At 37.6% G+C, this 27,284-nt stretch overlaps 1 protein-coding gene across 20 annotated transcripts in view; it reads left to right on the forward strand.

The window, feature by feature from the left end:
* The window catches only part of LOC124555758 (ensconsin-like), a 410,739-nt gene extending 387,420 nt beyond the window's left edge, over positions 1-23,319 (forward strand). For all 20 annotated transcript variants that reach the window (XM_047129790.1, XM_047129795.1, XM_047129796.1 and 17 more), the window contains 2 exons: positions 20,983-21,206; positions 21,395-23,319. In XM_047129790.1, coding sequence (XP_046985746.1) covers positions 20,983-21,206; positions 21,395-21,408 — 238 coding nt within the window. In that variant the 3' untranslated portion in view covers positions 21,409-23,319. The remainder of the gene's footprint in view (positions 1-20,982; positions 21,207-21,394) is intronic.
* The last annotated feature ends 3,965 nt before the right edge of the window (positions 23,320-27,284 follow it).

The following is a 27,284-nucleotide window of genomic DNA, read 5'->3' on the forward strand; positions in this document are numbered from 1 at the left end:
TGCTGGATTGGTATTCTAGTTCATTTATTTGAATGAGAAATATTCTTATTCACCAATGGTGTAATACCACATTACACACTTTCTCAATGTTTTTGTCTCTGGCATTAGTTAGTGGAGGTCCTTCATGTGAACTATCTTCACAGTAAGTTCAGCCACTTTGAACTGAGCTGCCCATTTCTAAACTGTTGAAATGAAGTAGCTAACTGTAAATATTCACCAACTTTGTAAGAATATGGATTGTTGAGCAAACATCCAAAACAAGAAAGTTTATGCTGCATTGGTATTCTAGTTCATTTGTTTGAATAAAAAACACCATCATAATTATTTCACAAATCCGTACAAAAAATCTATTCAGCAGATCAATTTGACACACAAGTTACATGATTGGGAAATATGTGTGAGTATAGCAGAAACAAAATTGTGTTGATATCAGTGCCGTTTTTCTACTAGGCTGAGAATCTTTTGTAGCTCTCTCATAATACTTTCATTTATTTATTTACAGGGGAAACACCAAAAACAAAACATATTACCATGCTTAATACATAGTACGAAATGCATTGGCATTCAAAACAGCTTCCAATCAGCTCAGAATGGATAAATATAGCTCACATACAGTTTTCAAGACAATTTTGTACCATTCTTCCTGAAAAACAGTGGCAAGTTCAGGTAATAATGGAGGTGGACAGTGGTCACACACCCTTCTCTGTGGATACCACAGAGGCTCAACAGTATTGAGATCTGGTGACTGTGGTGTCCAGGAGAGATGAGAGAATTCATCCTCATGTTCACAAAATCAGTTTTTGTCAATGTGAGCTGTATGGAAAGGGGCTCTGTCATCTTGGAGCGCAGCATCACTATTGGGGAACAAACATTGTACCATGGGATAGACCTGCTCAACCAAAATAGTCACATAATCTATGGCAGTAACGTGACCCACGAGAGTAACCGTGGGGCCCGTGGAATACCGCTATGTGATTGCCGAAGTCATCACTTTACTCTTGCCATGTTTCATTCTTTGGACAGATGCATGGCCAGGAGCTTGAAACAGTGTGAAACAGAACTCGCACGACCACTGTCCATAGTCAAGGATTTATTGGCTTTGGCGCCGCATTTTCCTCTTACGAGTGTTTGCACCACTGATGAATGGTTTTGAAATTCTAGCTGGCTCGTCAATTCCATGCTTATGGGGCTCCCTTCATGTTGTTTTGGTGCTGACGTGGTCTGCGAGTTCTGCAGTAACTTTTGCAGCTGTTGTCCTCTTCTTTTTCATCACAATCCTGTTCAGTGACCATCTATCACAATCACTGAACACATACTTTCGTCCACATTGCGACTTGGTGGATGGTGTTTTTCTGCTTTCCCTGTATGTGATATAAATCTTTGATATGGTGCCTCTTGAAAGTCCAAACATGTCAGCTCCATTGGTTGTAGAAGAACCCACTATATGAGCACCAACAATTTGCCCACATTTGTGTTCACTTAGATCCAACATAATGCGCTCACAACTACACAGAACACTGTTCTGACCATTATTGATGCTTGTGTCATATTGAAGACACTGTAGAGATGCCATTCATGGGCAAATATAGCAGCACAACGTGCAGGCTTGGCTAGCATCCGCATTTATGTTCAAGCAGTGTTGCCCAACCCTCATGTTTATTTATTTTGTAAGCAACTTTGTGGACCATGAAACATTCTGCTCCCGTGTGGGAAGTGTGTTACACAAGTGAAATGTATGTCTGTCACATGAGTCGGCGTGAAGGTTATGATTCATAACTTATTCTGAGCAGAGAACTGTAACATGTGAGATGTCATAAAAACCATGCAGTACAGCATGACATAAAAATTAATGTTCTTTAGTCCCATTTTACACCTGTTTATGGCATACAGTGGTAGCATTATATGTCAAGAATTTCCGTTGGTTATAGACCTGCTCAGCCAAAATGGTCACATAATCCATGGCAGTTATGTGACCTTTGAGAGTAACCAGGGGGCCCCTGGAATACCACTGTATGATTGCCCACATAATCACCGAACTCTTGCCGCGTCTCTCTCTATCTATCTGGCTTTTCCATCTACCCCCCCCCCCCCCCCAATACTCTTTCTCAAATGATGCAGCCATATTTTTGAAATTCACATGTATCTGTAGTGCATAGTTTCATAAATGGTTTCAAATATTAAAATATGCTGCTGTATTTGAACCTATTAATTAAGATGAATTCCTATTTTTTCCAATAAATTGTATTAAAAGGGGAGCAAACACTTAGAAACAGCATAATTAAATGGCATCTTTTCTCCCTGAAATATTATAATCAATACATTCCCTGTGCCTCTTCTGCAAATTAATCTTAGTTGCTTAGCACCTGATGAAAAGGTGTTAACAGTTTTAAAGTGAACACACCTGAGATTGGTTTCACAATGATATCAATTGAAGCAATCACCTCCAGTTAATTTTACTGATTAGATGGATGAAGTTATTTAAGAAGTAATTTTAAATGCATTTGTTTGATACTTAAGAATGGCTAATTCCTGTTACGTTTGGTATCCAGTCTTGACGGACATGTCTTTGGCAACATTCATTCACTGTCATAACCTCTCCATTCAGTCTATTCCGTAGTGGAATAAAACCCATTACAGACATAGTCACACCAAACAATAATTAGTTTTAAATAAGCCTGATAGCTAACCATTGAAACCAAACTGGATAAAAGGCATCTGCTGCTCAGATCAGTGGAGTAAAACTAATAATTGTGTGTGTGTGTGTGTGTGTGTGTGTGTGTGTGTGTGTGTGTGTGTGTGTGTGAGAGAGAGAGAGAGAGAGAGAGAGAGAGAGAGAGAGAGAGAGTTCATATTACAGCAAGAAATAGTCCAAAATTGTTTAAAAAGTCAGTCAGGCTGCCCAAGCAGTACACACATGAGTAATCTGGAAAATACAACTAGAAGCAGTATGCATATTGGTCTATTTACATTACAGGCACTATATAACACTGCAGGGTTTGGTCACTCACTCTAATCCCTGTAACATATAAGCACCATTACACTGCATATGGCTAGTCTTAAAACTTGTGTGTTGTGGTGAGTCATCATGTATAGTCTCAGCATTTTCTGATCTAAACATCACTGAAAGTTAATGTAAAAACTGAGTAACACATTTCCAATACTTTTAATCAGCAACCCTAATCATAACAGTGGTTTTGCACACACACACACACACACACAGAAAGTTATTGTTTATTGTGGTCTTCCCTTGTCAACCTGACACTAGACTTCCCTAAATCAGTTGTGGTGAATGCTGAGATGCGTCTTTTGGAAAAGGCACAGCTGATCTCGTACCATGTCTGTATCAAATCCAAGCTTGTGCTCCATCTCTAATGACCTCACAATCTTCCTTTCAGGCTGTGTAAAAGACAGAGAAGGGGGTGAGAGGAAGTGAGGTAATGAGAGTGTAGAAGAATTGCAAAGTGATTGCTTTTATGAAATTTGTGTGCTGTGCAACAAAATATTTGTCACAAACAAAGTAAAAACGGTTGATATTTGTGTGTGTGTGTGTGTGTGTGTGTGTGTGTGTGTGTGTGTGTGTTTGACACAATAGTAACATGTAAAATATATATCAAGAAAAACACATCCCTGAAACACGAAATTCCCAGTATAAGAAAACATCTGAAGTCAAAACACCACTAGAAGTAATAAAGGCATACATGTTGCAGAACACACATTGTGGTGTGAACACTGCAGTTTGAAGCCAAAATTGAATTGCGAAATAACATGAAAAAGGAAAAAAAAACTTTAGTTTTTAGTGTTAAGGGTAGAAGTAGCATAAAAGGAAGAAGGAAGATTAAGCTTATGTACCATCAGTGGCGAGGTCATTTGTGAAGGGGCAAAAGCTTAGAAAGGGGAAAGAAATTGGATGTTTCCATTTCATAAGATCCAACCAGGCATTTGCTTTAAGTTATTTAGGGAACCACTACTAGTAGCATAGTTAAATTGTGCAGTATTTACTGTTTACAGCCATCAACTGCGAGATTGATTTGATTCTTATTAATTGACAGCTCTCCATTCAGCATAACTTCCACTGCCTACATCATCCATGATCTGCCTCATATACTCATATTTACTACTCAGTTACAAAAAGGCAAATCGTTATTGAGTGAAGTTGGTAAGATCTTGGACTTGCATACAGTAGGAGTTTGGCTGACATCCTGGTCTAGCCATCTAGATTTATCTTTTCTGTGATTTCCATAAAGTGCGTGAGGCAAATGTTAAGAAAAGGCAACAGACAATTTGCTGCCTCCTTGTTAGCAAATTAAGGACTGTTCTCTTCCTCAGTTGACCTTGTCATTTATGTGACATTAAAACCTAATTGTCTTTCTTTCCTGTAAAGTGGCAAACATATTCTTATGTGTATGGTGAAAGTAGTAGAGGAAGATCACTATAAGAAATATTTCTCTGGAGCATATTTCAAAATATGTTCTGATGTTTTCTGACAATATGTACCATTTTAATTTAACCATTGAAACCACACATCTATTGTGTCATATGATATTGCAAAGTTTTACGTAGGCTACAAATAATGGTAAAGGCAACCACTTACCATATAGTTGAAGCTCTGAGTAGTCTACAGGACTGTAGATAAAGGTTGAAAATGTCATTGAGCTTTTGACCAGTATCGTCTTCAGAGTTAACTACCCCCTTAGTACAGTCGTGCCGCATTATCGGGACTATGTAATTAGTTGGCACTGTGTGTGTGGTTTTTTGTGTGTGTGTGTGTGTGTGTGTGTGTGTGTGTGTGTGTTTGATGTCTCAGCTATATGTAAAGTGGTTTCCTTTACTCTTCCATTATTTACTTCAATTGTTATGGTAACAGTATGGAGTGTTACACATCCTAGAATGTGCCTCACCTCCAGCAAAAACTACATGCAAATGGTTTATAGATCATTGTTTGAAAACTGGATCTTTGACATTTTGATCAAGAGGACACTATATTTTTCTTAAAATGGAAAGGCTATTCTAAGTTGCTTTTAAATCTTTATGAGATTGGGAGGAAATGCAAACTTTGTTACCTAAACAAACCTGTTTGCACTATTTAATAGAGGAATCATTTGCTTCCAAGATCTGAAGTTGGTCCAGGTGTTAAACAATTACCCCAATGTGACCTGTATTTGATGGGTTGGTGTAGCCATTCAAATGAATATGAATCATGTATTGTTTCCAGAGTTGTGTTTGAAATACACAGTTTGTACATACATACATGAAAACTTCCAGTACAAGGCAGATGAAACACATAACTCCTCACCCTCCTCTCCTCTGATTTTACTGTAGTTTCTGGCATAGACTCTGTCCTAGAGAGAGAGAGAGAGAGAGAGAGAGAGAGAGAGAGAGAGAGAGAGAGAGAGAGCAGGAAAGGTCAGTTACTCCACAGAGCACTTCACCAACTATTATCTTACTGGAGATAATAGACTATTGCTTTCCTGTGAACCATGAAAAGTCATACCATGTGTGGAGCAACTACAATTAATTTAGAACCCAAATTGTGGTACAGCATGCTGTTTTCATATTCGTATAGATGGAAAAAATTATGGTCCCAAAAAAATACTGACACAGTGTGTCCTTTTTCTTTAAGTGGCTCCACAGTAAGTTGCATAATGCAGAAATGGTAGTATTCCTGCCTGAGTTTCGTACTTTCATAGTATTGTTGTCACTGTATAGAGAAAAATGTCTGCCTCATGTGGGGACCATCCTTTAAAATATAGTTCAAGTATTTCACTGCCTAGACATCAGTGCTGGTAGTATTTAAAACCCTTTTCTTCTGAAGCCGCGGGTAAATATAGTATTCTGAATGTATGAAAACCGGTGGAATTGGTAAGACATTTTCAGACTTTAACTTGAAGATATTTCAGCTTTTGCTACACAGTGGAGACCTGGATAGAATTGGAAGTAAAATGTGAATTTTCGCTTTCCCTTGAGTTCCAGAGAATTGTTTTTGGTACTTCTTGGCAGAATTACACTCTAGAGAAAAATATGCCAGGTATTCATTAACATAAGTTCCTATCTACATACTGGAATATTTTAAAAAACACAACATTGTTGCATAATGCATGTTGATTCCAAAAACTGGTTGCTTCTGCTTGAGTTTAATGAGTCACTTCATCTTATAGGCTCTTCTATCCTGAAGGATGTGGCTTTTAAAGTATTTAATAAGCTAAGTCATCACTAGTGAACTACTCGCATTCGGGAGGACGACGGTTCAATCCCGTCTCCGGCCATCCTGATTTAGGTTTTCCGTGATTTCCCTAAATCCTTTCAGGCAAATGCCGGGATGGTTCCTTTGAAAGGGCATGGCCGATTTCCTTCCGCGTCCTTCCCTAACCCGAGCTTGCGCTCCGTCTCTAATGACCTCGTTGTCGACGGGACGTTAAACACTAATCTCCTCCTCCTCCACTAGTGAACTCCCATTAAACATACAACATACTCTGCCCTGATATGTAACTGCCATTGGAACATAATTAAAACAGATTTGTGAGATCATAAAAATTAGAAAATAATACTACCAATCGAAGGTAAGAGTTGAGCTATTATTTTAAGACATAGTTTAATCACTTATGCTCTTTGAAAGAGGAACTGACTGGTGTGAGCTTAAAATGGCAAAAAGGGGGGGGGGGAGGTAGGATAGAGTACACATAAAAAACTAAATATAAATTTAAATTTTATAATGGTGATTTCCATTTGCTGCTTTTTTGAGAAATAGGCTGAATGTCAACATATCCAACATATGGGGATTACTACTATGGGAGGGCATTTGAAACAGGATTTCTTCCTATTCATATTTGCACAATTCACGATGAACATTTGCCTAGAATGCCTTTGTGTCAAAAAGTTTTGTGTGTGTGAAATAGTGTTGTAAGCCCAGTTAGAGAATTTCTCACGTTGCATTGAAATATTTATTTTTTGATAAAAATGCATTTATTCTGGTTTATACTTCCCTTTAAAGTCAATGCAGTTAAAACATCTTTCGGGTGGGCAAATTCCACCCTTCAAGTGTGATTTATAAAAATACTCATCTGCAACTACTGTAATCTGTATATTGCACTCTGCAGTCAAACATTTATTTAGATATGATAGTAGGTGCACATCTGATGGTGGCAAATCTTATGAACTGTGTTGTTGCGCCAACACATCCCTCAAATTTCCCATTGTTGAGCACTTATTTTCTTTTGAAATCCATAACTCTTCTTACCTCTTTTTTATTTAGACAGTATAGAAGTTTTTAGTAGCATTAGTAAGTTTTGGTTTACTCTTTGTGAGGTAATCAATAATAATAATAATAATAATAATAATAATAATAATAATAATAATAATACCTTTTCCACCCCAGAAAATGATAATCATTCAGATGACTGTTTTGAAACTTCCTGATAGTTTAAAACAGTGTCATATACTGGAACTCAAACCTTGAGCCCTGTGTTTCATAAGCAGTACTCTTACTGACTGAGGTATGGAAACATGACTCACAGTGTCATTTCTGTAAGGTTTGTTAATTAGGAAAGAGGTGCTGCAAATGTGAAGCTATGAGAGTGGGTTGTGAATCGTGCCTGGATAGCTCATTCAAAATATTGTAGCTCATGGAAAGATGAGGTTCCATCATGGCTCACAGTTTTAATCTGCCAGGAAGTGTGAAAAGAGCACACACTCTAGCACGGAAACATTCATTCTGAAAAAACTCCTTAGGCTGTGTCTAAGACTTTCCTTTCTTCAAGGAGTGCTAGTCCAGCAAGATTTGCAGGAAAGCTTTTGTGAAATTATCAAAATGGGAGAGTAATACTGGAAGAAGTAAAACTGTCAGGGTTGTTTGTGAGTTATACCCAGATAGCTCAGTCAGTAAGAGCACTGCCCATGAAAGGTGAGATTCCGGCTTTGAGTCCTGATCTGGCAAACAGTAATAATCACCATTTTGAAACATGAATTCAACTCTTATCTTTTGTATGCAGAGCCATTCGTTACTTTAACAGCTGATTCAGTAATTGTGTGAAATGGTGCGCCTATGTCTTATACACAATAAAAAATTGTCATGCAGAATCAGTTGGTACCCTAGAATGGACCACATATCCTTGAGAGATTAAGTCTTTTGTTTCCTTTTGGTCAGCATTCCGCAAAAGTGACATTTGTCTTCAATAAAGCTTGTTCATAGTTACTTTTCTGTGTGAAATTTACCAAACTCATAAGAAAGAGATGCTCATGGCATCTGCTATTTCATATACCCTGTCTGACAAAATAGTGAAAAGGGTGGGGGGGGGGGGGGGGGGGGGGTTGGGGGGAGTAGAAAATGAAATGAAACTTCACAGATTGAGAAGGTATGTGATGTTATTTTAATTATTACAAAATTGAGTCAAACTTGGAAAGAACTTGGCAGTGTGACCCCACTTATCAGTATTACGTTGCACCACCTCTGGCCTGGGTGCTTGCACTAATTTTGTTGGGAAGGGTGTCACAAATGTCACACAGCACTGTCCTGTTGAATAATGGCACTATGATACTGTCACACAAGAGAGAACTCATGAGGATCTAGGATGTCAAGTGATGTGCTGTTGTACCACCAGAGTTCCCTCAACAACTACCAGCTGTGAACCGAAGTCATATATAACTGCTCCCCACAGAATTGAACACCACTGTGCCTCTCTAAAACATTGCAAGAATGGGACCTCTCTCCAAGTCATGGCCACGTTGTGGTGAGCATACTGTGCCCATGTGTTACCATCTTTAATGATGACCTCATCACCAAATCGTTGACTATTGTGCTGGACAATGTCCATCTCTGATGCTTAATGGTCACTGAATCTGACTGTCTTGCAGATGACCCTGGTTCAATCCCTAATACTGCTAGGGATTTGTGATTAGTGAGAGAGTTGAAATGGAGTCCACTCAGACTTGTGATGCCAACGGAGGAGCTACTTGAATGAGAAGTAGTGGCTCTAATGTTTGTAAAGAAGTCTGCAGCACCTGGGAGAATGATGTACTGACTCTGCCGCCACCGCCCCCCCCCCCCCCCCCCCCCACTCAAATACTGCGTCCGAATGATGCCCATAGTAGAGCATTGTGCAGTCCTGTGGACCTGACTGCAAAATTAGTTTTAATGCTGGACAGTATATCCATATTTGATAATCATCAGGTGTTAGACAAATCCTGCACTAATCGGTGAAGAGACACTTACATTATTGATCCAGGTTCCATTTCAGGTGTTCCCTTCCCCACCTTTATGCATCAAAGAGTCCAGAATGTGGACTGTTGTTTACAATGGGCCAAATTGATCATGTGGAGATGATTATGTACCCTTTGGTTTAATACAGCTCTCCCTGTTGCCTCCAAAAGGCAGCCCACAATTCTGTTGCATTGTGCTTGGGTACCTTTGACCCATAACTTATAGGTAGCTGTCATCAGCTGGTGGTGTTCACTTTAAGTGTTTATCATGAGGCAGAGCTTCAGTGTGCTGTGTCTCACAGTAGTAATTGAGTGTTTGAATTTAATCAGTATAATGTTCACCAGTTAGGTAGGTAATGTCCAGTACTGATGAAATTTCTTGTTACAAAATCACAATGTACCCATGGCTATGCTTGAAATGGTCCTTCAAGGAATGCTGACAGACCAAACAGTGTACTCAAGTCTCATTGTATCAGTCATGATGGGAAGCACTGCACTGAAAATGCAGATTTACAGTGTATATAACAATTTACTATGTGAAAAGAGTTTTGAGAAAGAGACTGAAAAGAAATCTATGCAATTTGTGATGGTGGGACAAAACATTTTTTTGAGCAGTGTATATGAACCCTTTAACTAAATGTTGAGTGGGGAATAGAGGCGAGATCTGCAATGCCTTAGATAATTCACATGCAGATTTCAAAGGATCAGTGGTCAGCTTCACAAAGGACATGCCTCTCTATTCTTCTATAAGTCTCTATCAACTTATTAAACTGATGACACATCAGGTTGCTGTATTTCCCCATATTCACAAGAAATATTTGCACAACAAATTACATTTATCCTGTGATCTCTCATTTTGATTAACTTCCTGTGAATATTTCTGATACTGTCTCATAATTAAATTATGATAATCTATCTAGTTACCATACAGGTCCTCCTCTTACATTCGGTGCAGGAGTGATCTGACCCACTGTTAGAATGCTTGGTAGGCAGATATAATGTGCAGATTTTTTCTACAAATACTAGCAGAAAACCTGACAGTCATTACAACTGACAACATGCTACTGTTATGCTGATATGTCATTTTCGCTCGTGTTAACGCCAGTTTGAAAAAAGAAGGAAGATTAGGTCTTAAAAATTGTCAGTGTCAAGTCATTATGGAGAGAAAGGGAAGGAAGAGCAGTATGCATTTACAAAGTAGCCATTTTTATATATATGAGGTAATACCCAAAATCATCATTTTTAGTAGGTTAGCACTGATCTTAATTTGTTGTAGTAATTGTATAGAAGTAGCCTAGAGTGGCTGTTTCTACCAGTAGCTGTTTAACATAATTCCATATCCCAGAAGACTCCTTCATGGTGGGACTAAAGGAGCTCATTGTGTTAATCAGTGATATGAATTAATATTAAATGTGCACACATTCTTACTCATTTTAAACTGACATAATGGCCAATACAAATTCCACTATGACTGTGATTTTCCATTTGTTGGTTTTAAACACTTATTCAGCATCTCTCCATAATGAGTGAGATATTGAGCTCAATAAAATAACAGAGATTAATATTAAGGATGTTTTCTCTTACTCTAGATGGTGTATATTATTCACTGATTATGGCTCACCCATTAAAACTGTATTCTGGACCAAGAGTCAAATCTATGTTCCTGCCTTTCATGGACAGTGTGCTACCTAGCACACCATCTAAGCATATCTCATAGAAGTAACTCAGAGCTTAAAGTTGTCATGAGTTTCTCACCTTGTATTCCTAGTAAGGTGGTGTAGTGGTAAGATACTAGGCTCACTTTTTGGAGTACAGCAGTTAAAATCAAATTAATGATAATCTCTTTTTCACTGTCATTTTTGTGCAAAACTATTTCATGAGTACTTGAAATTTTCTCTGATATTTTTGTCATCAGACCTAAGTTCTTCCCATGAAGACGAGGTGCCGAGCTTTTTCCCTATACAGTAAGTACATTTTTATGTAGATTGAAGGTTGGGGGGGGGGGGGGGGGGAGAAAGGAAAGGAAAGGAAGGAGAAGGGATTACTGATGTCAGCTGCATCGGTACATTACGCAGAATCAGCAGCAATGAGTGAAAATGTGACTGAACCAGGATTCGAATCCGGTGTCTCCTGCTTACTAGGCAGGTGCGTTAACCGCTGCACCATCCGGGGCACAGTGTTATTGCAACTGCGTAGAACATCTTGGCATGCCTCATGGCTGACCCACATTCCCACCAGACACCACCTATCCAGACATGTCCAAAAGAATAAACACAATGCATTCATATAAGTACATTTGTAAATGGTTAGTCAGTTAAATAGTGCTTATTCCTGGGAAAACATTAATTGTGTAACCCAGCAATATAGTTCCTTTTTATCATTAAATTATCAATTATTAAAACTTTTTCTGAACCCTTTTAGACTATGTGCACAGTTTTTTAATTTGTTGCAGTTTGTAGTCTTTTGGGTTTCTTTTCCTAGCATTACTTTCTCCAATTTATTCTTACCCACATTTTACTGTGCACGGTCATAGTTTCCCCATGAAGTTTTCTGGTTTTATTTTCATGTTTTTCTCACCTGATGTTATATGTTATTTTCTTTTGCCTTTTCCATGTTTATGTGGGCTTAAATTATTGAATTCACCTGTGGAGTTAAAACAGGCACTATGTTCAAAATGGAGGTATGCTTCTGTGTTAGTATCAAGATAATTTCAACATTATTTGCTATGAGTAATTCATTTCTGTGGTGTTATTTATATGATATTGGAATATACACTGTTCTGTTGCAATTGATGTGACCCCTGTTAAAAGCCTGAATAACCACACTTTGCGATGTGAACCACTGGAAGATATGCAGGAAGAGAATCAGTGGGGTTCTGGAAGGTACTGACAGGGATGTGGAGCCATGCAGACTCCAGTGCTGTGGCCGGCTGCGATAAGCTTCTTGGTTGAGGATCCATGGTGCAAACAGCTTGATTGATGTGGCCCTATGCTTTCTTGATAGGATTTAAATCCAGGGAGTTTTGTGGCCAGGGGAGTTCGGTGAACTCATCATCGTGTTCCGTGAGCCACGCATGTAAACTGCAAGCTGTGTGACGCATTGCATCGCCCTGTTGCTGGATGCCATCATGCCGAAGAATGACAATCTGAATGTAGGGGCGGACATGATGCCCAATGGTAGATGCATACTTGCATTGATCCATTGTGCCTTCCAGAATGGCAAGATCACTCAGGGAATGCCTTCCAGCCTGGACCATTCTGATGATTGTCACAGGGTGTTTTCAGACACTTCATGCCATAGATGCCAATACCCATTCGTAAGATGTAGCATAAAACATGATTCATCCAAAAAGTCCACCTGTCGCCACTCAGCGGATGTCCAGTTGCGGTATTGGTATGCAAATTCCAGCCTTTGTTGCCATCTAACAGAAGTTAGCATGGGTGCATGAACCAGCCGCCTGTTGTGGAAGCTCTTATGCAACAATGTTTGCTGAGCAGTCATTGAGGAGGCACTGGTGGTAGCCCCTTGGTTCATCAGGGTGGTCAGTTGCTCAGTTGTCGCATGTCTGTCTACCTGCATTCATCTCTGCAGCTGTTGATCATCCTCATCATTTATGTCCCGTGGTGCATCACAGTTGCTTCAGTGCCCGTTTTGGATAGCACCATTTTGTCATGCATGGTATATTTTAACCATGATGGCACATGAACAGTTTACAAACTTAGTTGCTTCTGAAATGCTTCCATGGTTGTCCTAAACTCTAGTGATAATGCCATTTTTAGTGTCAGATGAATTGCTCCCGTTCTACATTTTGACAAGGGCTGTACTGTTTTCTGTGTCCCCCAACATTCTTTATGTACCCTCCACTGCTAGTGCTGCCACCTGCAACTGGTTATTGCATGTTGCTGTTGAACATAGGTGGTAGTCACATTAATGTGACAAGACTGTGTATGTGCTATGGAATTGGGCGGAATACAAACAGTGGAAACAGTAAAGATAACCACTCATTTTATAGTAGAGGCATTGAATGGCAGGCACAAAAGCCTAACTTAACTCATAGCTAAGCTGTGTTAACATTTCGTTGATGTTCTACATCTCTATATTGTATTCAGCAATAGTAAACATTGTCAGCTATTCATCGCAGCTGGTATTTGCAAACTGAAATTGATTTGATTGCTGTGTGTTTATGGATGTATCTTTAATAATACACTGGATGTATCATAAATACTTCAGCAAATACTGCCACCTTGCCAGTAGTGACTGACCTGCACATTGATGTCCTCCCTACCTCAATACACCACTTTTGTCGTACTGATTCCAGCTGTATGAATGCCTGTTGTTTTTTGTGAATCACTTTAGAGGTTTTGGTAGTGAGTGGACATCTTGTGTGTAGAAATGTGCCAGCACATTCCATCCTTACTCTCAACAGACTCAAACTACTGTTTGAAACAGATAACAAAGAGGATACAGTTTTATACATCTGCCTTACTAAATTTTGTGGCATAGCAATAAATGGGTGGATATTTTGAGTTGGAGATAGTACATAAATGAAAACTGTTATGTGGACCCTCAGCTTAAAAACGTGTGCCCCTCAGTGCGCACAGGAGCCTACATATATGCACAGCTTTTTAAGCTGTAGCCCCATTGGGGTGAGTGGGCGAGATGGATGTGCAGTAGGGAGGGCCAAATGGAAATGTAGGGCAGGTACTGGGAATGGGAGGGACAGCAACAGAGGGGATGTGAATACAGTATCTGCAAGAGATTGCCCTGGTACTGTTAGAGGCAGTAGTCTGTTGCAGGTGATGGGCCTAGGACAAAGTAGAGGATAGGCTAGATGGAAACATCACTGAGAGAACAACATGAATCAGAAACCAAGAGCTCATATGTCTATAAACTAAACCATAGTGAGGTGGCTGGAAACAAATATTAAGGTATACAAAGTTGATTGGGTGTGGGGGGTTTTAGGAAATGAGACCGAGATAAAAAGGGGACAAGGTAGGTGTAAGCTAAATATTGATAGAGATAGAAGCCAGAGGGATTGTGTGGCTGAAGAATCTGTTGGAGGGACATTTGCGACCTGTGTAATTCAGAGAAAAGCTGTCATTGGAGTGGGAGGATAAGGTGACACAAACTGCGAAGTAGTCATATGATGCCTGTGTCCAGGAAATCAGTTTCTGCAGGAATTGGTTTGTAGGCAGTAGCGATGGACAGGACCAGAACCAGAAGCCTTGGAGGTCTTTGTATAAGGAAGGACGACATCCAGAAAAGGAAATTCGTATCATCAAGCTTTTGGGAGATTCCATTAGTTCAGTACCATTTCAGGGACAGGACATGAGACTGAGTTTGGGCAAGGTGTAGGTATGCTTTCCTAAATTAATTTAGGTAGATGAAGCAAAGGTCTGTGGTCAAGTCAGGAGTGGGATATTGTTACAGGGAAATAGAGGAAATGTTAAGGAGTTCAGGAAATGAATAATGGGAAAGTAAACACAGAGACTAGACATTGAAAATTGATAAGTATAGGAAATAGATCAATATAAAACCGTGAATAGCTGTTTATTCATGAGATACAAATGGATCGAATCAGTTCGTATAAATTTTTTGGAGTAACTGTGCAGATAGATAGTAACACTGATGGTTACTATGTTTTTCAGTTTTGTTCCTGCCTATGCCTCATACATTATGATCTCCATGTTATCGAATCAGTGTATGGAATTTCTTTCTGGCACTAGCCTCTTTTATTTCTTGTTAAAATGCTTCTTATTTTAATGCAGAGTTGTCATACAAGTCTAGTCAGGTTATCCATTCTTAGGTTCTTCCTTAGTCCTGAACTCCCTTTACGACTTCAGTATCATATTAACTCAACTTGTAATTAAATTAGAGAAAAATGTAAAGTTTTTCTGTTGTACGAACTTGGAAAGTTTTATTCTGCTTCCTTAATCAAGTTCTACATGCTCTCCCCCTTGAGGCACACACAGTATCTATTCAGTGTTCCAACTCGGTCCTAACCCTTTCTAATGTGTCAGTGTCAACTGTCTCAGTAGCTTAAATTATTCTTGCTTTCAAATTAGTAACGTCATGTATAAGCATTGTTGTGTTATTCATCTGGTTTGATTTCCTGAAATCTGTACACTTACAGAGTACCCAGTGCACTGTTGTACAAGGGATTCACAGGTTTTCTTTGTATGTGTTACGAACAAACTTCAAACTTGGGTGTTTGGCTTAGTTTCAGTAAGCCAAGCCACATATAATGCCTTTTCCTGTGCATATATCATCCTTCGATTCATTTATGGTGCTCGTACCACATTTCAGTGACAAAGAAGAAATTTTTGTTCAGTTTTGTTGCTCTTTTCACTTGGAAAGGCAAAATATTCATTCATTACTTAACACAGAAAACTTTTTGAGGTGATGTGTCAGACAGACTTTACTTTTTCTCTAGGTTACTGACTGACAGAGTCACATGAAGTTGAAGTGGTAAAGTGCCTTCTGGGACACACTGTATGTTCCAAAGTGGCATTCTTTTTTTAACACAATCATCCAGTCATCCATATTCGGGTTTACATGGTTTCCCTATATTATTTCAGGTGATGGTCAATGTGATTTCTTTTGCAGGCTATGAATATTTACTCCCGATCCATGTCCAACCAACTGCTTGATCTATAATTATCTCAATGGCTCAACTCTATCCTTTCTCCTTTGGGACTCTTTGCTAATAACAACTTAATGGCTTTGAGAAATCATTGCTATGGGTAATACAGACAAAAATTGCAGCTTATCTGTCCCAGATTTTTTATCACTGCTTTTAATTTTTTCCTAGGTTTTTTTTTCCAGTGTTCTATCTCAAAACATTTTAATGCCATTTTAGAATTTTTCATCCTTGGTATCCAGCACTCTGTAGAGCTTTTTTAAGTCGTGTTCATGAGCAGTGTCAGGCCCCGCTCCCCCGTCCCCCCCTTTTTTTCCCTTCCTTTTTCTTTTAAATGAAATTTGCAATTTACAAATTAGCGCCAAGCTGTTATGGTTTTTTTACTTTCATATTTTGCATTTTTCCTTCAGATTTTCTCATCTTTCTTGTTTCATTTGACAGACTTATATGTTCAGAGTTAAGTGTTGTCAGCAATAGGATTACAGCATCCATAAGTAGCATGAGTGTGGCACCTTCGTACTTTTTGTTTCAAACATGTTGGAAGATTGTATTGGTTTTCAGTGTAGACACTATGTGTGATAACAAAATAAAAAATCCTGCCTGTATTTCCCTATTACCCATTGTTTGGGACAAATTGGTAGTTGTAGTTTTATTCCATGGCTGTGTTGAATATAATGACTCTGGTTACAAATCTGGTCAACTACTTCTGAAATCTGAGAGCATCAACAAATATGCAGAGGAGATAGATTTTCTGTTCCTTATACATCTGTCATTTTGTGGGAAAATGGATAAGGTTTCATCTGGTAGACAAAATATGAAGACATGCTGAAAAGTAATGCTTCCAGGTTTTTCTTAAAGCTTTATATAATCATTATTGACATTCTACATTTTTATTCCTTATGTGTACATATTTGCAGCCTTATGCTGCTAGACTGCTCAGCATTGTAGCATATAACATCATAGTGTGTAATGTAAGTATACCATTTTGTGAGGAATAGCATGCTGTAATAAAGTTTCATATTGGAAGTGTTCATCCACTCATGGAGCACCCTCCCCTTCAGCATGACAATGCCAGACTGTACATGAGCACTGTGACATCTGCAACAATACAGTGCCTTGGGTTCAGCATAATCAGTCATCCTCCATACAGCCCATACTTGGCCCCATGGATTTTCATCTGTTTCGGAAACTTAAAGAATGCCTTTGAGGACTTCACTTTGATAGTGATGAAGCAGTGCAAGCACAGATGAGGTTGCGGCTTTGTCAACACAGTCAAACGTTCTACAGTGACGGTATCAACAAAGTGGTCTCAATTGGGAGAAATGTATTCATCGCCAGGGTGACTGTTGAAAAATAAATATTTGGACATGAAGGGTAAATATGAAAATTGTAAATAATGTTTGTTTTAATTAAAAAGCTTAAAGAGGTTTCACATAAATAATTTGGAGGCATTACTTTTCACACACCTCCTAATTAGTTTTATTTTATTGCCAATAAAGTGAGAGAAAGATTTGGTGCTTGCCCTTACAGAAAATTATTATTAGCAAATAATTCATGGAAATTCAAGTTAGTATTCATGGGGAAGAATAGAATATCATGGATACTTGTAAATACTATGGGATAGTGAACATTTTACAGCTATCCACAGACTCCATGTACTCATCATACACCTTTCCCATGCCCCCCCCCCTCTGGTGGTATGTGTGCTATGTGTTGCAGTAAAAGTAAATTCGTATACCGCAGTTGTCTAAGAGACTCCGGGGGTAGGTTCATTCACATAATAAGGAAAGGTTTTTCTTCCTTTGCGCCCAGTCAGGTTTCCTTCACACTTCTTGTGTGTGCATGATGATGATAGAAGAGAGAGGGTGAAAATAGTACCAGCACATAGCATACTTCCCTTGAACAGCACTGAGGGGGCTATCAGCCTTAATGTTCACATCCGACAGACTTATCATCAATGGTGTAACATGCCCTCATTCGATGAGATAGTGGGGAGGGGTTTGGGATTTAATCCAGGAAATTGGCACAAAGTGTGGTGATCAGGAGCTTTGCATCACCAACTCTCCTCCCCTTGCCAGGCAAATATTAAGAATGAAAAGTTATTCGAACACCAGGATTCGCACTGGCATACCTCAGAGTCGAGTGCCACTGGTAGATTTGTATTTAGGAGGCAGAGTTTTTATGAATAAAATAGTATAGCTGGTTTTGTCAACCAGTATAAAAATAGAAGAGAACAAAGAAAAAATCACTCTCGAGGAAATCAGCAAAACCTAAACAATGTATCACTAGTCTGAGAAATTATTACACTGAATACTGTGATAGGTAATTATTTGTTGCAAGAATTCATCATAGATAGTGGATTATAGAACACTCATAGATGGCAAACATGGTTGCAAGCATTTCATATAAGACTAAAAGAAGCCATCAGTAAAAGAACATGGAATAACTAGAGAGCAACCATAGTAACACAATCTGCAGTAGCAAATTTCAAAGACACTTTATTTTGTATACAATAAGAAGATGGAAAATGAATCCTTGTATAATCAATACTTTCTACCCACCGAAAAGACATGCTGATAGGAATAATTTAATAAATTACTCAGTTTCTACATGTAAGTGATTTCATATATCAGGAAAGAGGGACAATAAATTGTGGAAGAGGCCAAGAAGAAGAATATTTTCTGAATGAAGCCGTCTATATTGCTTAATGTATTTTTGCTGCTTGTTGATGCCCTGCTTGGGCACATGTTTATTGTAGCTTAACTTTATGAGTTTTGAGTCCATTCTGATAATAAGCTAAATATAGGGAGATATTGGGTTGGTGCATAAGTTCATATTATTTTTCCAAAATTTTAATATAACAGATACACATAACAGAGGTTTCAGTCATCAATAATATATTCTCCTTTGGTATTTACTATGGTCTGCCAATGCTGTGATAATTTTACAATTCTGCGACTGTAGAAATCGTGTGGTTTTGAAGTGAAGAACTCATCGACCAATGTTCAGAGTGCATTTTCATCCACAAAGGAAGTTCCATGAAGGTAGTTTGATAGAGAGTGGAAAAGGTGAAAATCTGAGTATGTAACATCAGATGAATTAAGATGGGTGTGGAATGACTTCCCAACCCAACAATTGTATCATGTTTTTTGTCAGTCTAGCAGAATGAGGACGGGTGTTATTGTGGAGTAGCTTCACTTCATGCAGTCTTCCTGGTTGTTGTTCTTGGATTGCATTTGCAAGACAATTCAGTTGTTGACAATAAATATCAGCCGTGATGGTTACACCTCGGGGAAGCAATTCGTAGTGTACCACACCATATCTGTCCCACAGATGCATAACTTTGTCTTTTGAGGCTGCACACAGGTCTTTGTATTGGGAGTTGCTGCTTTGTTTGGGCTCAGCCATTCCTTTCTTTTCCTTATGTTAGCATAAAGACACCATTTCTTGGAACCAATAAGATACAGGATAGAAATGGTCAGTGTTGTTCACGAGCCAGTTGATGATGAGCAAGTGAAGATGTACATATGGCCACCCACTGATTTTTGTGATTTTAGCTTAGAGCATACAGTACCAAACACCAAATTTTTGAACCGTCTTCATTGCATGCAAATGTGGCATGAAGTGGAATCATCACAATTCATCACATTTACCAGTTCTCGAGTATCTGACATGGATCATTGTGTCAAGTTATCTTCCATTAGGAATATGGGTGCACTCAACGACTGTGATATGACTTTCAAATGATAGAGCACAGCAATCAGCATCCTTTTCTTCCAGGTTTTATTAGGCAAATCTAGATTTTGGCTAGTACCTAGCCATTAACAATGCACTATTTCATAGTATCAATGCACATCTGAGTAGGTCAATCCCCTGTCGTTCAGGCTTTTGTTACAGTTCATTAAAGAAAAGCCTGAACAACAGGGGACTGATGTACTAAGACATGCATTGATACTATGAAATAGTGCATTGATAATGGCCAGCCACTAACTGAAACCTAGATTTGCCTAATAAAACCTGAAAGAAAAGGACAACTGATTGCTGTGCTCCATCATTTGAAAGATGGATCACTGTGGATTAATGCATTTAAACAATCTTCATCAAACCCCAAAAGTCTTTCCGAATGTGAAGAGCCGCTAATGTAAAAATGATCCTCCTCAAATTGAGAGAACCATTTTCTTGCTGTGGTGTGTCCGATGGCATTATCCCTATAGAAGGTGAAAATGTTTCTGGCTGCTTTTGCTTCTGTCACCCTCTATGGAACTCAAACAGAAGAATATGATGGAAATGTTCCGATTTCTCCACTTCACTCCATTTTATAGTGTCCACAGCTCTGCTCACCATCTCTAAACGACAAAATGACAACTCAAATAGCAACAGTTAACTACAAATAAAAAAGGATCAATCAATAAATAAACCCATAGCAACTGGAATACCAACAAGCAAAACAAAAATGCCACAAACTTATGCATCGACTTATTATATCCTTAGTTTGTTGCGTCATTGACATAAAATATTTAACATTTTTATTATGTTATTTTAATATTACAGGTTTTTAAATTTTTGTTTGCTAAGTACGAATACACTTCCTTTTTTTTAATTTAATTTATGTATTTATAACATCAATTAAAGTTGTACAAGATCTACCACAATAAAAAGTAGTCACTGCAGCACAAGCACAATAAAGATAGCTTAATGTAAAACTTTTGGAGCCAATGATTCCTCCTTCAAAAGCAAAGTGTAAAGAGGAGAAAAGAAAAGGAGCATAAGATTCTTTCTTAAAAGTTAGACTCACACCGAATATATACAAAGAGTAAGAAACAATGTAATAAGGTGGGATGGAAATTAAGGATTAATAATTTTTTTAGTCCTAAGTTGCATCACATTCTAAGTTTTATTCTTTTTGATTATAGTTTTTACACTCTTTTCTGCTGGCTCCTCTTTTCCCTACTCCACAAAAGATAGGCCTCTAGTTCGCAAAGTTCAATATTTAACTATCCTTCTTTATTTTATTTTTGTTGTGTTGGTACCATCATTTGTGTAGACCAGAAGTTCTTTTCTATATTTTCACTTAAAATTAAATTTTGTTTTGCCCATTTTTGTAAAATATTCAATTGATTTATTCAAAATGGAAATATTTGTTTTTGCAGGAAACAAAGTAATACATTAGAGATCAGCACAAGCAATACAACACAACAAGCCATAGATTCAACAGAGTTCGAACAAATTTTGGATTTAAACCGCATTCAGGCTACAGGGAAGCTGGCAAATGAAGATAATGTTAACTCAAATATCATGACTAATGGTCCCAATGCTCCCATTATTGCTTTTCAGGACAATCTGTCCAAGAAACAGGATACAAATTCTGTAACTGGTAAGTCAAAGCTGGAACTGCAAGAATTCTGAATTGGTGTTTGAAAGAGGCTGAAGGTGGGAGAGCAATATTTAATTCTATGACTGTACAAATAAAGATGGAAGCTAATTGATTTTCAGTGTTATATGTTCCTTTTTACATATTTTGTTATGAATTTTTAATATATTTTCAATTTTTATATCTTTCAGACCTGCTATCATAGTGCATTCTACTACACAATTCAAGAAGTGACAAATGAAGAAATTCCTTGCTTACTGCATCAGATACGAATGTGTAATGTAAATAAATTGAGAAATTGTGTCTGGATAAGACTGATTCAAGACTGGATGGTGATCTTTAAGAGTGAGAAAAACCATGTTAATATAATGATGTTACTGTTTAATGATAATATTAATCATAGTAATAACAGAAGTGATACTGCGCAACATGTTATGGAAGAAGACCTATATCATACTCAGCTGCATCACATTTTATTTTTTACCAACACATCTTGTGAATGTTTGAATCTGTACTAAAAAGGAAAACAGATATAAATGTGCACAAAATTAAGAAGCTATGACACTCTGAAAATGCGCTTTGTGTATAATTAGAAAATAATTTTAAAATGAAACCTGGTTTGTTGTCTGTAAATCTAACTATTGTATACTGGTAAAGTCAAAATAGCTTCAGAAAACTAGTATGCTTCCACTTTTGTTATTATTTACTTACAAAATTCTGCTGTGTGTGCATTTTATTTTATTTTCAAGTTATCATTGGTGTATTATCTAATTTATAATGTTGCAGTTGTTGTTTTGGATGTATCATTTAATATTAAAACTCATGAACAGTTTTAGTAATAAAATATTTACTCCCTAGTCAGCCGAACATAAGCACTGTGCAATTTGTAAACCAAGGATGTTGTATATGTTCTGAGTGATGAGTTCACATTTGTTGTTAATATTATAATTTTTCAAAACTGAGTCGTATAAATAATAATGATGTTGGTGACAATGGAAACAACATACATAGTATTTTCCACAGTTGTTCATTATGCACTCAGTCATTTAATGTTACAAAACACAGTCAGAATTTTACATTATATGAGAAAACTATCGCTCCCACTCCCCGTCATTCAGTATTATGACGGTTTTGACTTTCCTGTTTAGCAATATTAAGTAATTCATTGACGATATTTTGCAGCTATATGTTTTACTTTGACATCACAATTGTATCAGCAGTCGTATTTGAACAATTGTAAAATTATTGCTTCTTGTGCAATGAAAAAGGGGCACATTAACTATTTCAAATTAAGTGAAGAAAGAATTTTCAACTCCATGAATTAAGTACATGTTTTGTCTGTATGCTAAATTGTTGTGAAAGTAATTCCACTTCATAATTTGTTTTATTGGTATCAATATTTCAGTTGTTAGTTATGAAACTGATTTTAATGCATGTATTTATTTACAAAATTTTAATCAGATCGTTGTTCACTTTGGGGTATTTGATTGTAAAATTTATATTTACTCAGTAACAAATGATATGAGTCGCCTAAGAATCTATATTTAATGTTATGAAAACTAATAAAATTGTGAGACAGACATCATATAATAGGTTTATAAAAAAAATAAATATTTTTTGGAAAATTTGTTCCTAGGCCCAAGTTGTATACACTGTAACTAGTTTAACTATTAATTCCTCTAAACCACATAACTGAAACATTAATTTTGTCTAATCATTGTGTAATTTAACATATTTTTTGTTTTAAACTTGCTAAGTTATTGAATTTCATTTTTCACAGCTATTTAATTTCAACAAAATTAGATTTCATATATTCACCACTTTAAAATGTTTCTTGTAATACTAAGCCACGTAAATACAGACATATTTCAGTGATGTTGTTGAAATACTGGACCATATGCTGATACTAAAACTCAACAGTAGGCAATATTTTGTTGCGGAATAATTGTGGAAACAATTGAATGGTAAAAGAAATGGGTGCTGAATAATTGCAGCTCAGTATGTTGTTACTCTAAATGCATTAACTGAAATGTATCAGTATTCCCCCTCCAATCTGCCATTGATTTTACAGCTTTTGGAATTGCTGACTTTAAAATAAAAATTTTTGCCTACTCAATAAGTTGTTTGATTCATATTGTATTGCCATTTTCCTTTTGTGTCAAATGTTACTCGAAGCAATTCATCGAATACGTTAGGAGACTCATAAAAGTTGTCAGCTTACTTTCATTTTTGCTTACTTCTGCACATGTGTCAGTGACAACAATGAAAAACTTATTTACTGGAAAAGTGTGGAATGCAGTGCTGTAGTGAAGGGGTTATTAAATAGTAACAGCCCCACACAGTTATATTTGCAATTAATTGCTCTGTGAACTGGAAATTATTGCAAACATCATGTGATCAGCAGTCTGTTGAATGAGGACTGTTGTATCACCAGACTTAGCAAATGGTTAGCCTTCTTTCCAAAGGAGATCATGCCTGTAAACAGGATGAAATGTGCAAACTGTACTTTGAACTCAACAAGAACAGTCCAGTAGTAGCTCTAAGGAAGGAAAGTTAAGAGTTAATGTTAAACTGACATAAGATCACAGACAGAATGCTATTAGCTCAGTTCTATAGGCTGGAGAAAGAAATTGCCAATAGCATATTTCAGGAAGCCAGCGTGTGATTTACTTTCCGTAATTTAGGCAAGCCTAAATCTGGATGACTGGACAGGGAATTCAGGTTGCAAGTCCTGTGTCTTAATTGTCTCAGTTACTGTGCCACACCACCACACACTGTGCAGCTTTAGGACTTCATTACAAGGGCGTACACTGACATTCTCTCTCTCTCTCTCTCTCTCTCTCTCTCTCTCTGGTTTCACAACATCCAACAGCTCTGATGTTCTTTGCTTTTTAATTTGGGATTACTAAGACATAAATTATTTTCTACTTTGAAACTTGCAGTCTCTTCATTGAGGATTCTGAATGGCAGTATGCTAGTATGCTGTTCATGTGGATCATTTGTGAAAGAGCATATTTTACAAAACAGAGTGTCCATAATTTCCACTTCAGCTTATACAAATAATACTTATCAATGAGAATGTTTGTTAAGTTTGTGTGTGTGTGTGTGTGTGTGTGTGTGTGTGTGTGTGTGTGTGTGTGTCTATACTATGAATGTTTTAAGTACAAAATTTTAAATTTAAATCAAATTAATTGATCAAAACAGTTTCATCATTTTCCAGCTCCTGGGACACAAATGGTAATCCACTGAAGAGATTAAAGGGCAGTTGGGCTGGAGTATAGCCTAATCTGGTTTGTTCACTGAAGTCATCAATTTTGAAAATTTTTGATCTCACATGAGTTTTATGTACCCCATCTATCCAAACAATTCCAAAACTTGTTTTATTCTGGGGTATAAATGACATCAGAGCAGTATTATTTTTAAAAGAATTCTGGTATAATTTTTATCCATTATTGTAAACTGTGGCTTTAGGACATTGGTGTAACCCACTGTGACATCTTCTCCTTCCCCCCTTCCTCCCCCCCCCCCCCCCAATTCCCCCCACCTATTTTCACGCCATAAAGAAAATAGCAAGTGTATCAGGAATCATTCATCATGAAATCTTGTGTTTCGCTGATCACTGCAAAACTGAGTCCCTCTATAGTGCAGATCCTGGGTACACTCTTTTATGGCAAAGTACTTCTAGTTTTCTATTTTTACTTTTTTTAAATCCATATAGCTTTATACAAGTAAATAAAATGAGGAATGGTGAACAAATAAAAATGAAGGGGCTGCAAAAGGACCAGTCACGAGTGAACTAATTCTCAAAGATGTACGAGTTCATCTCTAGGGTGCTGCTGAATGAAAGATGTACTAAATTGATTATGTATTCTTGATCAGTGTTCACAGTCATGTAGAATTTGTTTGAAAGGCAACAGTTTCATCTTTGACTTGTCAGCTTTATATCCAATCAGCACAACAGCGCAGCTGTAGAGTCATTGGAAAATTTCGTGCACATATATACGCATCAGTCAGACACAGCTCCCACAGGTCAAAAACACCACATTGTCACCCATTGCCACCCAGGTCTTGACTGCAATAGATTTCTGTAGTCAAGCATAGTGCTACAATTGTTCCTGTTGTGATATCTGCCCTGTACACACACTCACTGACCCTTATTTTAACCATACCACTGATAAATTCTGCAACATCAAATCAAAGGCACAGCAACATGTGAAACCAGTCATGCTCTCCACTAATTACCTAAGCTTATTATATATAATCACCACCAAACTAGATGAACACATGAATGGACATAGGAAAACTGTCCACTGAGAGGATACTTAGTGGCTGAGCATGCTCTGAAGCGTTACTCAGGAGACCTGACTAACTACTATACCACACGGGCTGTTAGGGTACCCTAGCCAGTGCGAATTTCCCTAAAATCCAGAGATGGAAATTGTTCTCTGACATACTCTCTTATCCCATCACTGTCCTGGCCTTATGAACTCTGTTTTTCACAATGGCGGAATTCTCTGTTAATTATTTTTTCCCGTTTCTTTCACTTTCTTGCTGTTTCTCAACTTCAATATTCTTTCCAGTTTTCATTTGTCTTCCACTTTTAGTCCATCTTCATTTCTCACACTGTCTTTTCAACAATGCCTTTCAACTGAAGCTGACACAGTGCGTACCAATCTCTGACCTCCTACTTTCTCTGTCACTTCATCTCTGCCCACTTTTCAGCTCTCTCCAACCGATTCCTTTTACCTTCTCAAATCACAAACATATAAGCTCCAGAGTTTATGATTAGTATTTTTGACATGAAATGTTTCTCTCAGAATTTCACCTCCTGGATGTAAGTGTTGGCCATTCCTCCTGTCTCCTTCAAGTTTTAACTTTTTTACCAATTGAGTCTAGGGCATTTACCATGAATTACTAAGCTGTAGGGAAGGAAACTTTTGTCATGAAAGAGATGGCAGCTGTCAAAGTGGAGGTGCTTTTGCTTATGGGTTGCTTTTCTATGAATGGAAGTCTGAATGTTAGACTCGACAAGAGGAATGTCAACATTCTACAAGATGCGTTTCGATTTGGAGAAGGACCAATTGAATTTGAGTTGGGGAAGGGAGCTTTGCCATTGCAACATGTCAAGAAATTATTCACTGTGTATCCTTACTGTGAAGATATTGTCAATAAATCTGTGTGAAGCTAGGAGCCACAGCTTCATGGTGTTGAGAAATACCTCCTTCATGTGTCCCATGAAAAGGTTGGCATAGAATGGAGCTCATCTGGTTCCAATTGTCATCCCTCCATGATTCGTTTGTGGGTGTGGTGCTGATAAGTGAAGCAGTTATGGGTAAGGATGACGTTGCCTAGTGTGTTATTAAATGAGGTATCTGTTACACTATCAGGTGTGCAATGTCAAAGTTAGTGTTCAAGATCATCAAACAGAGCCAGTCAACTTGGCCTTCAGACTCGCCTGTAAGCTTCGCAGGAGACTGTTCTACGAATGTACGTAGACAGGATGTTTGTTCTTATGGAAAGATCTGGAATAAGCTGGAGTAAGTTCAGCTAGTATAATTTCAGGGTACCAGTTATTAAATTTTGTTAGGCATATGCACCATTTCATATCAGGAACGAGGTACCCAAGGCAATTTTATTAAGTTTTCTGGGATTTCTCTTACAAACATTTGAAATAAGAGTACCTAAGTTTTATTTTCATGCCTATTTTAGTTCCTGAACAGTGGCATGTTCAAATTGTAATATCTGATGAATTTCTTTTCCTCATTGTTCTATTTATGTCAAGCTACATCAGATCCACAGCTAGAAGCTGAATTTCGGATGAAAGTTTGAGAATGTTGCCACATGTCACAGTTAAAAAATGTCAAAACGGAATATGAAATGTAAAGTAATATTTGAGAACAGATTTGGAAAAAGAGTTCTTTTTATTTCATTGAACAATTTAAATAGTGTTTCATATTTACCAAAGGAACTGCCCAACAATTTTCAACTTAGCACAGTTCTGTGCATAATCATCATAATATTTTCTTCTTTGCGTGTTTCTTGCTCTGTAGTTTCGAAAAATTTGCTTCATTATTTTAAAGA

Source organism: Schistocerca americana, chromosome X (assembly GCF_021461395.2).
Source record: "Schistocerca americana isolate TAMUIC-IGC-003095 chromosome X, iqSchAmer2.1, whole genome shotgun sequence".
NCBI classification, from domain to species: Eukaryota; Metazoa; Arthropoda; class Insecta; order Orthoptera; family Acrididae; genus Schistocerca; species Schistocerca americana.